The sequence below is a fragment of the Aspergillus bombycis genome (genome assembly GCF_001792695.1).
Source record: "Aspergillus bombycis strain NRRL26010 chromosome Unknown contig00008, whole genome shotgun sequence".
Classification (NCBI taxonomy): domain Eukaryota; kingdom Fungi; phylum Ascomycota; class Eurotiomycetes; order Eurotiales; family Aspergillaceae; genus Aspergillus; species Aspergillus bombycis.
Genome location: NW_019170010.1, coordinates 40,364 through 59,066, shown reverse-complemented (window position 1 = coordinate 59,066; position 18,703 = coordinate 40,364). Strand labels below are relative to the sequence as shown.

At 46.0% G+C, this 18,703-nt stretch overlaps 5 protein-coding genes across 5 annotated transcripts; 2 read left to right on the top strand and 3 right to left on the bottom strand.

Annotated features, from left to right (window-relative positions):
* Positions 1-145: 145 nt before the first annotated feature.
* ABOM_001634 (uncharacterized protein) lies at positions 146-554 on the bottom strand (the record flags this gene model as incomplete). The annotated part of the gene is made up of 2 exons (XM_022528764.1): positions 146-396; positions 458-554. The coding sequence occupies 2 exons, from the start codon at positions 552-554 to the stop codon at positions 146-148; spliced, it is 348 nt and encodes a 115-aa protein (XP_022393318.1).
* A 2,048-nt stretch (positions 555-2,602) lies between these two features.
* Positions 2,603-4,050, bottom strand: ABOM_001633 (uncharacterized protein; the record flags this gene model as incomplete). The annotated part of the gene is made up of 2 exons (XM_022528763.1): positions 2,603-3,593; positions 3,653-4,050. 2 exons carry the CDS (start codon positions 4,048-4,050, stop codon positions 2,603-2,605), a joined length of 1,389 nt encoding a protein of 462 aa, XP_022393312.1.
* Positions 4,051-4,995: 945 nt separating this feature from the next.
* On the bottom strand, positions 4,996-6,818 carry ABOM_001632 (LysM peptidoglycan-binding domain-containing protein; the record flags this gene model as incomplete). The annotated part of the gene is made up of 9 exons (XM_022528762.1): positions 4,996-5,136; positions 5,199-5,238; positions 5,293-5,315; positions 5,369-5,445; positions 5,510-5,583; positions 5,651-5,776; positions 5,861-6,261; positions 6,322-6,450; positions 6,651-6,818. Coding segments are annotated over 9 exons (1,179 nt in total), but the record flags the coding sequence as incomplete, so codon positions are not given.
* A 1,229-nt stretch (positions 6,819-8,047) lies between these two features.
* Positions 8,048-12,445, top strand: ABOM_001631 (glycoside hydrolase family 18 protein; the record flags this gene model as incomplete). The annotated part of the gene is made up of 16 exons (XM_022528761.1): positions 8,048-8,303; positions 8,664-8,748; positions 8,811-8,884; positions 8,943-9,081; positions 9,139-9,181; positions 9,242-9,379; positions 9,435-9,537; positions 9,670-10,389; positions 10,844-11,178; positions 11,241-11,418; positions 11,480-11,581; positions 11,632-11,652; positions 11,697-11,803; positions 11,896-11,986; positions 12,060-12,084; positions 12,145-12,445. Coding segments are annotated over 16 exons (2,718 nt in total), but the record flags the coding sequence as incomplete, so codon positions are not given.
* Positions 12,446-17,048: 4,603 nt separating this feature from the next.
* ABOM_001630 (putative polyketide synthase) lies at positions 17,049-17,320 on the top strand (the record flags this gene model as incomplete). Its single annotated transcript, XM_022528760.1, has 2 exons — positions 17,049-17,189; positions 17,240-17,320. The coding sequence occupies 2 exons, from the start codon at positions 17,049-17,051 to the stop codon at positions 17,318-17,320; spliced, it is 222 nt and encodes a 73-aa protein (XP_022393315.1).
* Positions 17,321-18,703: the final 1,383 nt, after the last annotated feature.

The window sequence follows — 18,703 nt, the reverse complement described above, 5'->3', positions numbered from 1 at the left end:
AATAGCACCATCCCGTTGTGGTTACAATCAACGATGGTCTTGGTACTTAGTTGAGAGGTGATTCACGAAAGCTTGCAAACAATATGACATAGCAAAGAATAAACACAACAGTCGCACTTGACACAACGTCGAAAAGGACTGTCGGTCAGCTGGCACCAAGGCCTTTGTTGAGGGCGACATGCGCCTTGCGATGAGCTTCGCGTGCCGGAGGATCCTGGCCCTTAGGGAGAGGTTCCTCTGCACTAGGCGGGTCGACCGTGTATTTAATATGATCACCAATAATCATCGCATTCGATGCCAGGTTGCCGATTAAGCCACCACTGTTATCGGCATACTTGGAATGATCCTCCAGGCCGACAGCATTCAGTAGCGCGTTATTCTGCCTTCGGTGGAGATCTACTTTGTGATATTCCGTGGTTAATGAATATTTCTAGTCTAGCGGTCGGAGCCTACTAACCTTGGGCAATCCCACTTGTCTCCTCAATTGCGGGCGCTGCCAATGCTAGGGTGCTCGTCACCAGAATGGTGAATATGGATGAAATGTCGGTCCGCATGGTGAGCAGTCTCTGAGCCTTCTAACTGTCAATAAAACCGGGGTGTAGTTTTTTGCCAAAGCGAGCGTGGAGCAAGGTCAAGAATACTTATGAATAGACAATGGCCTAGATTATATACCGTTAATTTTCCAAAGTGCAAAAGCTAGTGTATTTATCAATCCCGACCGTTCACAAGCAAGCAACAAGTGATTCGAGCGACGAGGCTTGGTAGCATCGTCCCTTTTCTTCTGCGTGGGTCCATTTTTCAGTCGTTTCAGGGCAAACTCTACCAGCTCCAAAAATGAGCCTTTCGCCCTACCATAAACTTGGCTCATTCTAATGTTCGAACTCATCAATGTGAAATTGCTCCTTGGTTAAAATAGCACATAAAGTAAAAATAAGAATAGAGAGAGCAGCAAGATGTTGTCATGATCGTGCAATGCGATTTGGATACCTGCGCACCACTAAATTTGGTTGTTTCGTGACGACCAGCCAAAGCTTACATGAGGTTACATCCGATGTTGTGCGATTATTGAAGGCCTCGTACGTGTGAAACGGCACCAGGGACAGTTATGAAAAATGTTAAGGGTTGATCAATTGTAGGTTACCTCGGGTTCCTGGAATGGCCACAAGGCAACTTGCAGCGTATTTTGCTTCAGGGTTAGATCCATATGATGCAAATACGAAAACCAGCTCTACTCTTGGGGATACAAGTTAACACGATATCAACGCCCCTACGCATTGGACAGGTTGGGACGAAAGAGCAGGGGAGTTATAGTCAGACTTCGAATTTTGTAAGTATTGGCATCCTATTGAGTAGAAAAACACTTCGATTGGCATTGCATCACAGTAAAATGCTCTGCAGAAGACGGTTGATTCCCCCTGAGATATTATACCCATCTCTATTCATGACTCAATGTATCCTGGATAAACGCCTCTTCTCGCGGTCTTGGTTTAGACCCTTTATTGTTTTTCCATTTTGCCTCATCATTCCCCATGACGCTGATACCTACCTAAGGCTATATTTCAAAAGTATATAAGCAGGTTGGGCGATTTAAGTCATAGGATGACTCCCTATAAAGTCCCGTATCTCAAATGTCTGGAAATTAAAATCGGACCCACCGATTGATCGTGAAAAGTGGTGTTTATATTGTGCAAGGCGCATGATCTATTTTTAGTTCCTTAGCCCGACGGGCGAAATACATGGGTAAACGAGTAACCAGTGACTCTTATCCACCCATACCTCAAATACGCCCGACTCTTATCAAATGCCGAGGGTCTGATGTCCGAGGAAGTTGGCCCGCGCATCGTCGGGGGATAGAAGCACAAGATATACCAATAGTGATCGCCATGTTGTGGAGCTTGTCTTCGAATATAATGTCTACTTGTCTACACCCTACTCCAAAGCGTAAGGCTAAGCCAACACTATCTCCTTCACCTTGGGGCACCCTCGACATATACCTTCTCCTAGAATGGGAAATCCTGAGCGCTGTGATCACCTTGCATGTCAATTCCTCAAGTCAGGAAGTCAAGGTCAGCAGCCCTACAACCACCGCACACGAAGATCACCGAAGCCTTGAGTTCACAGCATGATATACCAGATCTAGGCTTCATCCTGAATCTCCTAGTGAGGCTCCGTGAACCGGGGATATGTGTGACAATGGAGGTATTTTGCTAACAGCACGTTCGCGTATAATCAACACTCTATAATATATCACTTCGATCCTTCCTCGGTTTGATCACAAAATGCTTAAAATTCGTGCGACACCAAGTTAAGCACCTGTTCGAACAGTGAAAGTCAGGATGTGTCTCCTGGTGAAGATGGTTTAGTCGAGAGAAATGTCCTTCGTCAAGATATTGTACAAGGGTAGTGGCCTACGAGATACCATGACGTTTGGAAGTGGTGAGATGGTAATAGGTATGTAGTGGCTACACACGGAGGTTACGTTATACGATTAGAGGCAGGTCTTATGAGAGAGCCAGGGTAAGTTATAATGGATAATGAGAATTCTAGTTACTTAGCTTCCTTTCAGACATAGTTTCATACGGCGTTTAATGTACAAGATAGTTCACCAACTGGGCGGAAGGCAATACTTGTACCAATGCATCTCCGTATCAGCATCCTTAAACCTCTCAATTTTGTCAACCACCCCATCTTCACCAATCTCCCACTCACCATCCTCCACCATCTGTGCCCAGCGTAGCAGTACCTTGTCTAACTGAACCATACCGCGATCACCAAAGCCATTGAGTCCAGACTGGTAGAGGCTCTTGTCATCCCCTTTAGGATGGGATTCGATGTCGTCTATGTCTATCCCTGTTTGAGCTCCATCGCTAGTCCGTGTCCATCCATTTTGTCCAACCTTAAAAGGTAAAAGAAGATAACATGTGTTCGAAAAGGCACGGGTTGTTTTTGAATGAATGCTTTCGATATATAGTCCTGCCGGGAGCTCTGGGATATTACTAGGCGGCGGATAGGATGGTGGAGGGGGTGGTGGCAAAAGAGGATGAAGGTCATGGCCAAGGCCTTTCTTGTTATCTGTATAGAAAAGGAGTAGGGGTAGTGATGTTGGATCATTTGTTGGGTAAGAGCCGAGGTAGGGCTGGGAAGTGAACTCTGAAACAGTTGGTAGTCGGATTCCAGGTGCAATATAGCGAAAGGGTATTCTTTGTGGAGCCAGGCCCGTCAGAAAGTCATATACGAAGGTTTCTGGAGGTATATCAGTTGATGTAAGCAGGCATTGATCGGACCAAGGATTGTAGGAGTTAGTTGCTTCACGGGCTGGCTGGCGGGCCTGAATAGTGTCAAGCAGCTTTTGCATAGCGGACAAGGCTTTATCTACATCGACTTTGGTATATGGATGGAGAACCCATGGCTTCATAACCCCAGGCCACATTGGAAGGCTAGGGCCCATCAGGGTGACTTTTCCTTCGTCAATCATCTCAAGATATGCATCGAGAATAACCTCCAGTGGCTTGAATCCCCAGCCCTGGATACACATTGGAGGCTCCTCAAAAATATAGCCTATGAAGGCTGCCAGAGATTCTTCCTGGTCATACCTAATATTACTCATTAGCTATATTGCATCTCATGAGCAGCAGGGCGTCGGCTCTCCTACACAATGCCCCTTTCGTCACCCATGTTATACCCTGTGGTACAATAGAGCCACACGAACCGACCGGGATACAAATCCTCCACAAGAGTCTCGAAGAAGGCATCAGGGGCATTGAGACCACGGACCCAGTAAAAGAGAGCAGGGCTATCTACCGGACCCTTAGGTTTACCCTTAGGCTTGACAAAGGCCAATTTCAAGAACTCAACAAGAGAAGGGTCTAAGCTTTCCGAAATGTTCTGTGATGGAGAAAAGTACTCCCACCAGGTTATATGTGGCGATGGACAAGATCCTCTCCATGACAGGTGATAGAGCTCATTATGTAATGCTGCGCACCGCTCATAATCCATACGGCCCAGTTTCCGCACTGGATTCGATGGGGTGATGCGTGGTCCCACTGACATCTTCAATAATCTGACAGTAGGGATAGGCTGATGGCAGACAAGTAACGGGAGGGAGGCAGGCGATATATATGTGATTTTGTCCCACTTCTTGGCAAAGCTCGCGCTAATCTGTGCGATGTTACATTACAATTTGTTCACTTTTGCTACCCATTAAATGGAAACCCCCATGAGTCTCGTGCCCGTATCCATGCTCCATAGACTAGCAACTCTACTATCCTTAGCACATGACAAAAGTTGAGTACCATAGGCTGTACCTAAGTTCTATAATCTCTTAAGAGTTAGTACCAATAAGAAGTATTTATAAACTGCACGTCGGCCACCAAGCGTCCCCAATGTGAAGCCCCAATATACCATTGCTGTTGACTGGATAAGTTCACAGCTTATGACAATCGCCAGAATAACACGAATCTCGACCACAATACTCCTCCGTACTTCCGCAATATCCAGCTACCGAGCAACATTTACCAAGTTGAGTGCCAGTGCATGTCTTGTTCCCGGCAAAGCTGGGCCCGCATTCGCCGTTAACACTTGGACCTCCACTATCATCGTCACAATTGCCCGAGAAACATAGACCAGGTCCGCAAAACTCTGGCCCACTCCCACAATAACCATGGATAGAACAGCACCTGTGTCATTGATTAAGTTAGCCTTTAATTGAATCCGAGACAGCGATGGCCGGGGATTGAACACGGAGATTGAGGCAGGGGGGTTCCTACGAGCCGAATCTTGGATTGGTACACGTCGTGTATTTGCGATCAGGACCGCAAGTCCCATCTTGGGTTGCAGTGTCACCTCCTGCATCGCACGCTCCGGAGACGCAGTTTCCTGGACTGCAATACTCTGATGTGTTGCCACAATATCCGCCTATTGAGCAGCATCTACTCATGGTATAGTACGTCAGTAGTCATGGTCTTACGTTGTGCTCGGTCTATCTTTCCGTGTAACTCACTTTCCAAATGAGCTTCCTTCACAGACGGTGTTCCCATGGGATGGACCACATGTGCCATCTTCTGATATCCTAGTTTTGGTAACTGGGGCAACGCAAACATCGTAATTCAGCCATAGGTTGGTGCAGTTATTCCACAGCTGCCGAAAACAACCTCAGTTAGTTTTATACATTCTGTCATCTGGATATGAATCAAACTCACGTAGTTATTCATAGTCTGGAATTCAGTAAATGTAATTCCACTGCGACCGGTTAGTACGTTTAGCGATAACAAATCGCAAATAGAAAATGCTTACAAGCGTAGAGCCACCGTGTTACACTACCAATGTGGTCAGGGTGAGCACTTATATAATGTTAGGGTAGGCTACTCACTTCATCACCAGCAACAACCTTGTAGTACCGGCCGCAGTCAGGGATGGTGCCAGGGCGTGTTGGCTCTGCCGGTATTGCTGAACGCAGAGAATATTATTTAGGCTGTGCAGAGAAGAAAAGTGGTGGCTAGGGACGCATTACCTGTTGTATGATATGAGCCTGCAGTAGTAGGGGCGTAGATCACGCCAGAAGCTTTGAAAAAACCACCAGGTGGACTGAAAGAACCTTGTCAGCATGGTCCTTTTCTATCAGGAAGGCAAAATAACGTGCAGAATTCCTTACCCTTTGCAAACGCGTTGCGAGTTGTGTACCCAGCTACAGGCCCCTAGGATGTTTGGATTCCAGCTTAAGAATTGCGTCTCGGATATAGGGAGCTCATCAGTGGAATAGCGAGCTGCTAGCTCTTCACTTGGATAGTGTTAATGGAGAGAAAACAACGACAAGTCATAAGTGGGGCCATTCTCTTGGTGCTTCGAGCATTCTTTGGCTTACCAGGTTGTTTTACCCCATATAGTGTCAATTTCACAAGGCTTAGGCAAGCACAAAGGGGTGTCAAACTGACACTGTTTATCCTGTGTAACATCAACCACCGTCCCTGTGCTCACATTGTACTTATCGGATATTTCGCGGCAACCCATCCAGGAATCGGATGGTTCAATCAACTGCCCAGGACAGCTCGTTGGTGATGGGAGAGGGGTTCCAGTGGCAGTGACTGGTACGGTGCGAGTTGAAGCAAACAAGGTAGTTTCGTAGGTATTCACGGGCAGCTTGGTAGAGCAATATTCCTGTATTGTGGAGTATTGATCGAGAAGGTAGTCCGTATGCTCGCCAGATGGGAGCAGGGCCGACATAAGCCGCTGTCTCCACATTTTAATGAAGCATTCGCTACATAGCTATACGATCCCTTGTCAGTTTTATCATCTGTTGATAGATTGTGAATAACAGTAACGTACGAGGTCTTTCTCGTAAAGCTTAGTTATATCCATCATATCCTTCGTCATCTGGGTCGTAGAGAAGTCCGGGTCTAAGCATTCCGGGGGTGGACCACCCTCATACTCATAGTAACACACTTCGGATCCCATCTAGGTAATGTTAGCTGACAATTGAAATATTTATAGTTTAGCTGCTGATGTTCATACCGGATATAATCACTACCCTGCCAGCTCTGTGAATCCACAAAGCACCAATTTGATGAGCTAAATGCAGGTGTGTTAATACCTCTTATCAAGCATGTGCAACATCGCCCCTAATAAGTATCACCTCACCTATCCTTTAAACATACTAGGTCGTGCCCTTCTTTCCATGCCGTCGGAACAGTCTTCGCGAGCATGTAGACATCCCCGACAAATACCGTCTGCCGATCACAATCACGGTCTACAGCATTAAGCCAAGAAGATAGAGATGCCGCACATTCCTGGGTGCACAACTTTGTTGTATTCTCCGTAGTCCAATCTAGATCCAGATTAGATCACCCATGATATTATGTTCACGACAACACCGCTGAAGGAGAACAAAACTTGCAGTATTGGTCGGGGCCCTAGGCCGCCATGCTTCCTATCGCTTCGTCGCATATGATCGTGGTGTTTCTAGAGACGGATGAGCTCTGCGACAAGGTTTAGAGGTTTAGAATCCCGTACAATGACTTCAGGCATTGTTCAGAGAGCTCGAACTCTTTCTTTAAAAGCTGCCCATCCAATCCAGCATATACGTTGAAGGACCCTTTCACGACATGCAGCAGGCTTAGACAGATGAGCCATAGTCCTATGATTCTAGCCGTCTTATCCTGATATACCATAATGTAAGGAAGGGTATTTGTTGTCTACTACTACTTGGACTTGCGCTGAGGCAATAACAGGGGACTTATACAAGCTGAGAGCAAAGATAGCACAATGAAAGGGGGCTACTGAGGTAATATTCGAAAGTTCCTCGGTATGTCGTGGAACGGATCGTGACTCAATGGTTTGATTTCAGGTATTTACGTAAAGCTGCATCTTTTGATAAGAACATCTTCTAATTGCCTCATACGATATTCACATCTAGACCTAGAAAGTTACAAATTTGTCCGCTTAGTACAATGCCCCAATCACTGGTTAAAGGGGGCAGGGGCCAATAGTTGCAAGGGCCCCATTGTTGAAGCTCGACTCGCTACCCAAGACTGCATAAAGTGAAGCTAGTATCTACGCTAAGTATCTGCTAAGAAATTTGGCCAGTATCATATATGAGGGCATCTCTACTGGTAAGCCGATTATGGCCACTGCGTGAACCACACGATTCGGGCTGTCTAGTATATGATCTGTCTATCTAATTATTTCGATTAGTAAAAATCATCTTTGTCCTCTTTTTCTCGTCCTGGCTTATTGAACGAAACCTTGCTTGATATCTGGCGACTTCTTCTATATCCAGGTTAGTCTAGTAGCGGCCACGGTCCCATCCACTACGCGATGTAACGATAAAGAGTCTTGGCACCTCAAGGAGGCGGACTTAATGCATCCCGGCTGCTACTGCAAGTTCTCGATGTAGTACCATGTTGTTTTAATCCGCCGCAAACAATGGTAAATATCTTATGGCTCGGTTCAAGGGGGCTGGAGGAGTAAGCGGGCCGAATGCGAAGGCGTATAAATGTACCTAACCGTCATAGAATGCAAAATTAGTCTTCACTTTTGTATCACTACATGAAATATGCACTCCCTCGCCATTAGATCCCTCTTCGCAGGGCTTCTGGTATCGCCTTTTCTACTGACAGCAGCAGGAGAATCACAGAATGCAAGTACTCCGTATCCAGAGCTTTACGCAGTACACTCCGATTCTACACCCGTCTTCCAGAATATTACCGGAAAGACTGCCAATCCATTGGTCCACGTCCTCCAAGGTGCCGGAGTCGACCGAGTTCTTGAAAAACGCGACAATGGACTCCCGATTGGAACATGTGCTCCAGGTACACCGTGCTCTAATGGAGCATGTTGTAGCAAGGTAGCTATGCCTCTTTATCTATATCTTTTCTTTCATTGCAATAAGCACTTGGTAAACTGACAAATCCGTTTCCCTTAGACCGGAGTATGTGGAATTTCTCCGGATCAGTGTGGACAGGGTAACTGTATTTCAAACTGCGATGCGAAGGCTGAGTGCGGCCAATATGCGGCTGCGGGACATACTACTTGTCCAATCAATGTCTGCTGTTCTAAGTTCGGCTTCTGTGGGACAACAGAGGTATGTATATGCACACGAGTAGAAGGAAAAGGTAACTTGCGCTCACAATGCATGGTTAAGGAATTTTGTGCCACTGGCTGTCAGTCAGGATTTGGTGGATGCGGCCCTGCGGTCAAGCCTTCGTGTGACGGACAGAGTGCAACGCAGCGGACAGTCGGTTACTATGAGGGCTGGTAAGTTGGATATTGAGAAACCCCATTGTTCTGGATGATACTAGCATTGTATTTATGCACAGGGCCGCCACAAGAGTCTGCGACAAACAGCTCCCATCTGATCTCGATGTCAGTGGTTTGACGCATATAAACTTTGGTATACCGTATCCATTCCTTCCAGAGACATATGGGTGGTGCTGATAGACGCGGCATAGCATTCGCCTACTTCCATCCTAGTAGTTTCGAGATTTTGCCTATGAGTGAAGAGGATATGGCGTTATACCCCAAGTTCACGGCCCTCAAGGAAAGAAAGCCGTACGTGTTTATCTGGCCAACCCCTACCCTCATTGCTTCGTGCATCTTTATCTCTTTGCGCTCGCCAATACTAAAAATGTGCTGACTAATGTTTAGATCTCTGAAAGCATGGATTTCAATTGGTGGTTGGGCCTTTAACGTACGTCTATTACCAGCAGATCTTCGAATCACACAAAGTGATCATGATTAACACTCCCAGGACGCAACTAACGCCCCTAATACTCAAACTGCATTCAGTGATATGGCGGGAAGTGCCGCCGGTCGCCAGAAGTTTGCACAGTCGTTGATTAATTTTATGGCCACATGGGGTTTCGACGGGGTTGATCTAGACTGGGAGGTACGCTTTCGCATTTTCGGGCGAAATAACGCCCCTGCTAACTCTGTACGCTCAGTATCCGGGAGCGGATGACCGTGGTGGGATTACAGCCGATACAGCAAACTTTGTCCTTCTCTTGAAAGATCTCAAAGAAGCTTTTGGAGGTCAATATGGTTTAAGTGTCACCTTACCGGCCTCGTACTGATACCTGCGATGGTTTGACCTTCCATCGATGCAAAACTATCTTGACTTCTTTAATATCATGACATATGACATTCACGGGGTGTGGGATTCAAATAACAAGAATACAGGACCGTATGTTCGTCCCCATACCAACCTGACTGAGATACATCTTGGCCTCGATCTCCTATGGAGAAACAATGTTGACCCTAGCATGGTGAACATGGGCATCGGGTGGTACGGACGGTCATTTACTCTACAAGATCCGCAATGCAATAAGCCTGGGTGTATATTCTCGTATGGGGGAAAGGCTGGAGAATGCACCAAGTCATCTGGTACCCTGTCAAACGCGGAAATCCAGCGCATTATTAGCAAGGACAATATTGTGCCTACCGTGGACCGAGAGGCGGGGGTGAAGTGGATCACATTTGACTATGACCAATGGGTGTCATACGACGATGGTGAGACTATGCAAATTAAGATGGACGTTGCAAATCAGCTATGTCTGGGTGGAACTTTAATCTGGTCCCTTGATCAGGATAGTTTGACTCATACTAGCAGTAACGATCTCGCTGGTCTAGGCCTGGCCAATGGCGTTTCTGCTGAGGAAGCAGCATTGGCGAAAGAGATTTTGAAACAGGCAGGCAGAACTGTCATTGTCCGTAATACATGCCACTGGTCAGCGTGTGGTGAGGACTGTGGACCTGGATACTTTGCGCAAACGTATGCTAAAGGTCAGTCTGTGGGTATCCGCCGAGAAACGGCATGCCCTGGGGATGAAGTGAAAACGTTATGCTGCGCTACAGGGACAAAGATTGGCACTTGCTCTTGGCACGGATGGAGAGGCGTCGGTATGCCCTGTGTCTCCAATTACTGCCCCAACAACATGGAAGTGATTGCAGTAAATAGTAAGTTAACCCCGAGCCACTATTATTGACAGGAACTGCCCAAATATGCTGATGCCGTGAAACAGCGAACTCATACCAGGATAGGTCCGATGAGGGAACAATCTTGGATTTAACATGTAATGGTTTGTTGTCATCTCATTTCTCCTTACTGTGCAATGTAGATTCGTTGGATGCTTACATTGCACAACAGGTGGTACACAGTCATACTGTTGCTCTGGCTTTGTCTCTTCCCCTTATTTGGACTTGAAACGCCAAAAGTCAATTTAAAGAAAGTCCATCAATAGCCACCCTGATCCAACGTGTTCCGAAAGCTTTAACACCCTTGATGTACTTTTAGGTATGTAGGTTGTTGAATAGACGAGTGGTTCAGCTTTAGGGCACTAATAACCTGGCGTAGGTGGACTGGGGGCGATCCCTGGGATGATGGCTGGAAGCCTTTTGAGCTTCATCATTGGAAATATATGTCCAAAGTCAGACAGTACCGGCTCATCAGAGGAATATGCCGGAATGATCGCCAATACAATCGGACAAGGTGCCCTTGGACCAAATGGGCGTGATACAAGAGGCGTCCCAAAAATCGAAATTAATCTCAGCCCTAAGAAACCGCCACAAGGGAAACCTCGTCAACGATTGCCTGTGCGTGGGCGATATACAATGGCCCAATACAAGAAGAAGAAGGATAAAGACTGTTCCGTCACTTACACTTGTGAATATGGGCATGGCTATGATGAGGTAACCAATTCACCCCACACAATATATGCGTAAGCAACAGTCTCACAGTCCCATGGGAATAGGTATGCGACAATCAGCGCTGCGCAATCGATAAGGGCCTTGGTGGAAAGACAATCTATCATAAGCACGAAGGCCCGAGGCCCGGGGAGACAGAAAAAGACAACTGGTCATTACTGGACAGACGACGAGAGTACTATACGCTAGCTAACGCCAAGCCTTCGCCCAATTCTCGTGGCCGCTGTGAGGTGTAAATACAAGGTGCCAATATCATTGCCCTCAGAAACAAAGATTTGCTAAATAGGCAACGCTAGCGATGAGTTTCCCATGGCAGCTCTCGAAGAAGGCATTGACGGCAACTACAAAGTGGTGCGATTGATAAACGGGATTGCAAATGGAAAGCAAGGTTAGTTAATTCGTTTCAGTCCAGTGTATAGCTTACTTGACATGTTGCAGCACAGGCCATGGTTGGAATATGTGGGTATCGGCAATATATAACCCATGCTATCGCCTTCGCAAAGGTTTGGGTTTGCCACCACCACCACCAATCACTTGGGCATTTGGCGCATTCCCTGAAGGAGACGACCGCGCCTCGGGGTTTGAGGAGCACTTCATTAAGGCTTATGGCGTATGTCTCCGTACCATCCAATGTCTTCGGATTGGATTTCTACTGATATCGGGTGCTCTTTCTCTGCCTTGGTAGCTTGACTCACAAACTAGAGAAAGCCTGTGCTGGGGTACGTTGAACTCTCCGCCCTATCTCTGATCACCTCTCCCGTCCCAGTCCAATTGCACCCAACAGCTCTAATTTGTATGAAATGTACCAGCTACCTACACGTATGCAATAAACGATGCCACATACATCTCGACTGTTTCCGACCAAGGGTTCCGCGCCAAGCTTGATGACCCGTAAGTCAGCTACTTTAGGACAAAGCATCGACCCATAAGCTAATGTTAAATTCTACTTAGGATGTTCAACCCTCCATATAACTGGCCTACGTTTAATCACTATAACAAACCCCCGTCATCACCCGACAACCTTCCAAAAAACGTATTTGACTCTCAATGGTGGAAACGAGAGGTTGCGCGAAGTGTGCTTCAGAGGGATCTACCTATGTCAGCCATCTACGAGGCCGAAAAGATATCTTTGGCTCGAGATGCCCAATCTAAGGCGCAATCCTCAACCCTAACTGCAGCTGTGGTCGACCTTTCCTACGAAAATGACCTGGAAAGCCAAAGGCCGTCTCTAAACGATATTCTGGCTGAGACAGGTACTGTGGACATGAGTACTGCAAAATTGGAAAGACGAAAGCTTCATTTGAGGAGACATCAAATGGGGTATAACCATAATCCATAGATTGATGGTGAGGGATTGCACGATATAGTTTTCACCCCACATTAGGCGAAATGGGACTGTACTGTAATGGGACCTGATTGCATACGGTTAGATGCAATGTGTCAGGGTGATATATTTCGTTGTCTAACTATCGTTGGAGCCACACTGACCATTGTGATGATATGTCAATCAACGTACTAAAAGATAGGCTGTACTAATCCTACAATGATCTTTGACTACTTCTTCTAGTTTCTCGTTCAACTTCCTTTATCTTTCCTTATCAAGGTCTAACACAGTGCTATACAAGCCATATGGAGAACAGAACTACATTGAGCTTCTTCAAGATTCATGTACGTGTGTTATAATGGGTAGAACACATTCGTGGGGGCTTGGGCAAATTAGCTAATCTATAATCCGCCGTACATCAGTATGGGTCTTATATACCGTATCATAAATACGCCTGGCTCTTATCGAATGCCAGGAAATTAGTCCTAGCGTCGTGGAGCAGGGGATGGAAGCTCGGGGTATATCATATACCAATGGTGCTGGTCTCAGAAGTACAACGCCTCCTTCCTATCTACTATTCACTATGCCACAAACTACGGCCAAGCCAACATGACGCCCCTCCACATTCTATACAAAGAAGTTAGAACCACCTCCTCCGCCACCTTAGGGTACCCTTCTACTGGACATATGACTGCAGGGCACCATTCAGCGGAAAATATAAGTCCCAAGTAAGTAAAGCTGTCTCTGAACGAACCCTACGTTCCATGGTCTGGTCAATGACAAGGTGACTGTATCCACCCGGAATCTTCATGTTTATCGTTAGCCCGGGCCGGCGTTGTAAAGAAGAGTCGGCTGTCTGCCTAATTATTTCTTTGATAAGCAGATCTACACCCCGAAGAAGTACCAGTAAAGTATACAAGATCTGGTTATTATATGTTGGTATATTTACAATACATTACAAGGAATAACAATACTCGTAAAGACACCAATAGGTTAGCCCAGTTGAAAGTTGGGATTACTAAACGAGCCAAAGGAAATACAATATAAATTGCCTCAGAAAAGCTATGGAAGACTTAGCTATATTATCCTAGTAGCCATAGCCGTGCAATCGACCCATAGAATCCAAGTCTGAATTCACAAATATAAATAGCAGAAGCAGATATCCCAACACTGTATATCCTCATTGACAATTTGGCATCGAAACCCTTGTCAACTGTGAACCAAGCACAGAATAAAATACCATGCTGCAATACTTGTATGCAACTGCACTGAATAATTCACTACACGTAGAAAAGACCTTCTGTGAGATAATCTTAAAACTAAATAAGAACACTACGGGTCATGTCTGTAGTCTGAATCTGGTTCAAAGGGTTCGGGAAAATATCACAAGTGTTTTTGCCCTCATATGTCACTATGTGTGCTCTCGCGCATCCGCTTGTCTGCGCGCAGAATTCAGCAAATTTGTCGAAGCTTTGAATATCCTTCTTTTAATGCATATGAGTGTTGCTTCCGACAGCCGACGAAACTGTACATTTGTTAGGTAGATATCTCTAACGAGAAACAATGCAGTGTGACTAACCTGTATGAGCATATTTGACCTTGTACTTCGTTGATCCAACGGTATAAACCTTGTTTTAGACAACGCTCGTACCTATTCGAAGTTAGGAAACAACGATCTTGGATGAGGGGCATTGCCTTACAAGTCCGATTAACCAGATCTTTGCATTTCTCCAGCTCAGAATCGCATCCTTCCCCCTCAAGTAGATACTCTTCCGGCTCCTCCCTATGATATGCGATCTACAAATTGTTCCCCGAAGTCGTGAGGGACGCTCAGAATCACCTTTCATCAGGTAGCACAGCTTAGAAGCCCCATTCTGAGCCGTCCAGACTGCACAATTGTGTGAACTAGCCACAGTCGTGTATGTCTAAGGAAGGGTCTAACGAAATTTGCCAGTCGCAACCCTGGTCTTTGCAAATATACGACAACTAGGTGCCACTCGAGCCAAAGGTACTCTATTACTATCACTATAAAAGTGCACGGTCACTGCAGATGAGATGATTCACCCGTGCCGAAGGCTGGCTAAAGAGGCCCACATGTTGCATAAAACTAGTCGATTGTGGGTCTATGCTGAAAGATCTCATGTCTGCCCGTAGAACCTGAAACCTCTGCAAGGGATGTGGCACCAGCCCCTAGTGGAAGGACAAGGAGAACACAGAACACGACAAATCATCAGCCTAAAGCACACTATCACTCACCAGAACATTACCATCAAGTTAGTCAGCCAGAGCAGAAATCCAAGAGACTAAAACTGGGCAGTAGAATCTGCAGAAAGAAAATACCAAATCACAAAAGAAGATACAGACTTCAATCCCAGATCAAAGTATAGACTCTATCTCCCTGTAAATTATATCCTGTAATTGCAGCCGCAGCAATAGTAAACACCCTAAATAGCTCCTCGACGCGATAATTCCACAACTCTAACAAGAACTAATACTCCCTTCTCTAGAAGCTAAGGCCAAACCAACACCATACCCCTCCAGGTTCTATACAGCGAACCACCTCCACCTTGGGATACTTATCTATTATATGGCTCACAGCTCCCTGAGAAACCCTCCAACCGCCGTAATTGCCTTGTGCGTCGGTTTCTTAAAGTTGGTGCTCAAGGACGCCATATGTCCTTCCTTAGCTGCTCTATCCTTGTCGACGAAACAAGCTGTATCCTATTTTTGTATCTGTAGGTATTAACCTCAATATATACTTCAACGAAGGCGAGATGGCCGAGCGGTCTAAGGCGGTTAGTACCACTATATCTTCACTTTCTTATCAAACAAATAACTAACAATCTCTCAGCTGGAGTAAGGTTCCAGTCTCGAAAGGGGCGTGGGTTCAAATCCCACTCTCGTCAACATCTTTTTTAAATTTTCCCCTTGTTTTTTACTTGTTGCTACTGTTCTCGTTTCGCGTCTAATATCTTATATTTTCGCCTTTGCAGATTTGCATCCACCGTGATATATACTTACGTCCACAACTACAACACTGCTCTACATAGGCAAACCACAACATTAAGTTTGCAAACACTTCGGCTATACATGGAACATGGTAGGGTACGGCAAATAAAATGAATTACAAAAATCTCCTGTTCATATTATGGATATCAATCATACTTACGCAAGGCTCACTGTGGTGTATCCTAAGTGCTGAGGATAACGTGTTACACGGGTCAGACATCGAACACGTTATGCCCGGGATACCACCCCTACGACTCGCTCAATAACCTTCACCACACAAACAACCTCTTCTATGGCAGACGGAATCACATACCCCTTTTCATGGGCCTATACTATGGGTAACTAGGGGAGGTGGGAAACAATGTTCACAGCCGAAGCCACACCTTATTGATGGGCTACGTAGAGTACTGCCAGAGGAAGATGGGAACAGGTCTCGCTACGTCCTTGCACTTGATTCTACAGAAAAGCCGGAGGTGCCTCATTATCAGACCATCACTAAGCTTACCCAACGAATTTTGAGTGCCACCGAAGTTATTGATACGGAGTATATTGAGTCTAGCGGACTTTTGACTATTCCCCGATTAACTGTTGATCCTGTTCTAAACAAAGCTGTTTCTGACAGGGGACAAGTAGTTGCAGAAACGAAGCAGAAATTCGGTTCCGGTCCACCACTGAAGCTGGATGTATCCTTACCCTGCATGTTAAATGGGTTCAGATTTATTGAGGACTGTTCTGTACAACGGTCCTTCGGACCAAACGATATCGAGATCCAAAGCAGATCGGTTGGGATCAACTTTCGTGACTTACTGGTGTCATTAGGCCAGCTAGACTCCGACCCAGGTGGACCTGGAATGTGCTGGTATTGTCGTCCGTGTTGGGAATTTACGTAAAATGATCAAGGTTGGGGATCGCGTTGTTGCGCTGCATCCTTCTGCTTGTTCTACGCTTTTATGCATCCCAGATACAGGCCCTGTCGCAGTTATTCCCATAAGCATGTCATATGCAGATGCAGCTTCCATTCCAGTTAGCTTTGTTACATCGTAAATTGCACTGAGACAACTCACCTACCTGCAGAGCAGAGAGCCGATATTAATCCACTCTGGGGCTGGCGGTACTGGGCAGGCCGCTATTCAGATCGCACGATACCCTGGTGCAGAGATATCTACGACTGCAGGGTTGGAAGCCAAAAAGCAACTGCTCATCGATGCGTACAGTGTTCCTGAAAATCATATTCTCCAGCCGGTCGATAGGCTTTGCAAAAGCGGTAATGCGAAGAACGGCTGGTAAAGGTGTTAATGTAGTATTCAACTCTCTATCCGGTGATGCAATGCTGGCTTCCTGAGAGTGCATTGCAGCATATGGCCGCTTTATTGAAATCGGAAAGCGGGATATCTTGTCGAATAACAACCTGCCCCTCGGCATGTTCGTTGAGAATACCATGTTCAGGGGGTTCGATTTAGGGGGGATGATGATGGACCGCCCCGACCTCTGTTTATCGGTTTTGCAATAAGTACTAACAATGATGTCAAAGGGTCTTTTTCGATCTGTCCAACCAATTACCAGCTATGGAATTAGTGAGATTGAGGCTGCCTTCAGATTCATGCAGACAGGCAAACACCAAGGAAAGCTGATAATTGAATTTCAAATTGATGACAGGGTCATGGTATGTGCAGCATTTTAAGCGGGTCTATAGCTGCTAACGTGGTACAATAGACCGTTCTAGATAGAAAGCCTAACTTCACCTGCGACGGTAACGCAACATATGTCATTGCGGGTGGTCTTGGTGGTATTTAGCGAAGCATCGCAGCCTGGCTTGTAAGTCACGGCGTCCGCAACCTCTTGCTCTCACGTTCAAGACACGAAAGAGCTGAATCAATACATTTCATTAACTCTTTACTCTTACAGGGTGCTAGGGTTATTGCTCCAGCATGTGATATATTTAATGAGAACGCCTTGAGTACAGTTCTTGAGGAATGGCAGCCTCAACTACCACTTACCAAGGGCTGTATCCAGGCTGCCATGACATTATAGGTTAGTCAATGTAATCCTACCTATATCCCTCTCATTTCTAACATAGGGTAGGAATGCACTTTCGAGGATATGTCATACAAAGACTGGGAGGCAGCAGTAAAACCAAAGGTTCAGGGCTCATGGAATCTTCACTGTCTTTTGCCCAAGGGAATAGAGTTCTTCATTCTACTCTCGTCGCAATTAGGCATCATTGGCGTCCATGGTCAGACTAACTATGCCGCGGGAAATGCATTCCAAGATGCTCTCGCACGGTACTGAGTGAACCTGGGCGAAAGGACTGCATCACTAGACCTAGGCCACATCACTTATACTGGAGCTGTGGTAAGCAACCCGACGCTTTTGCAAAGATGGCAGTCAAACTCAGACTGTGCACCCATAACAAAGACTCAGCTTAAGGGCTAAATCGACTGCTACTGTAGCCCTTTGCACGGCTATGAGCTAGATTGTCAGCCATTGATCAGAGTCTATCCCAGAGTCGGAGAAAGAGGCTTTGGGATACACACGTACTTAGAAAGACTACTCTTCAAGTACATGACACTGGACGTTACACAGTCACAAGGGTTGGGCAGCCGAAGGTAGAACTTCCAGCTTGAAACAGCCATGAGAAATGCCCAGTCTTTTCCAGACGGTAGTCAGGCAATTACAAGGGCTCTGTGTGCTAAACTCTCCCGCGCGTTGGCATTGGACGAAAAGGAGATTGATCCAGATAAACAGCTAAGCAAATATGGGGTAGGATTGCCCATCGCTGTAGAGATTCGTACGTGGTTTGCTTCGGAGCTGAAAGCCAACATTGCTATCTTTGATATCATTGGCAGTACGGTTGCGACAATTGCACAGTTAACAGTTAGCCGAACTAAACTTCAGAAGGGATACTCTGCGTAAACCAACATGTTTTCCTACAACTTGGCTGAACAGCAAGAGTTTGTTTTGGCTCTTTTGCATCCCATGCTTGCTTAACGTCACACTTGTATTGTCCAGATGAATAAATTAGATCCATCTAATACAGTTCACCAATGCGCTGATAGCATGAGACTGGCATCCTGGATGACAGGTCTTTCTTTCTTTTTGGCCTTCGGTCATTTTCCATCAGTTATATCCATGCAATTAGGTCTCAATGGTAGAGGACAGAGTTAAAGATGCGACTCT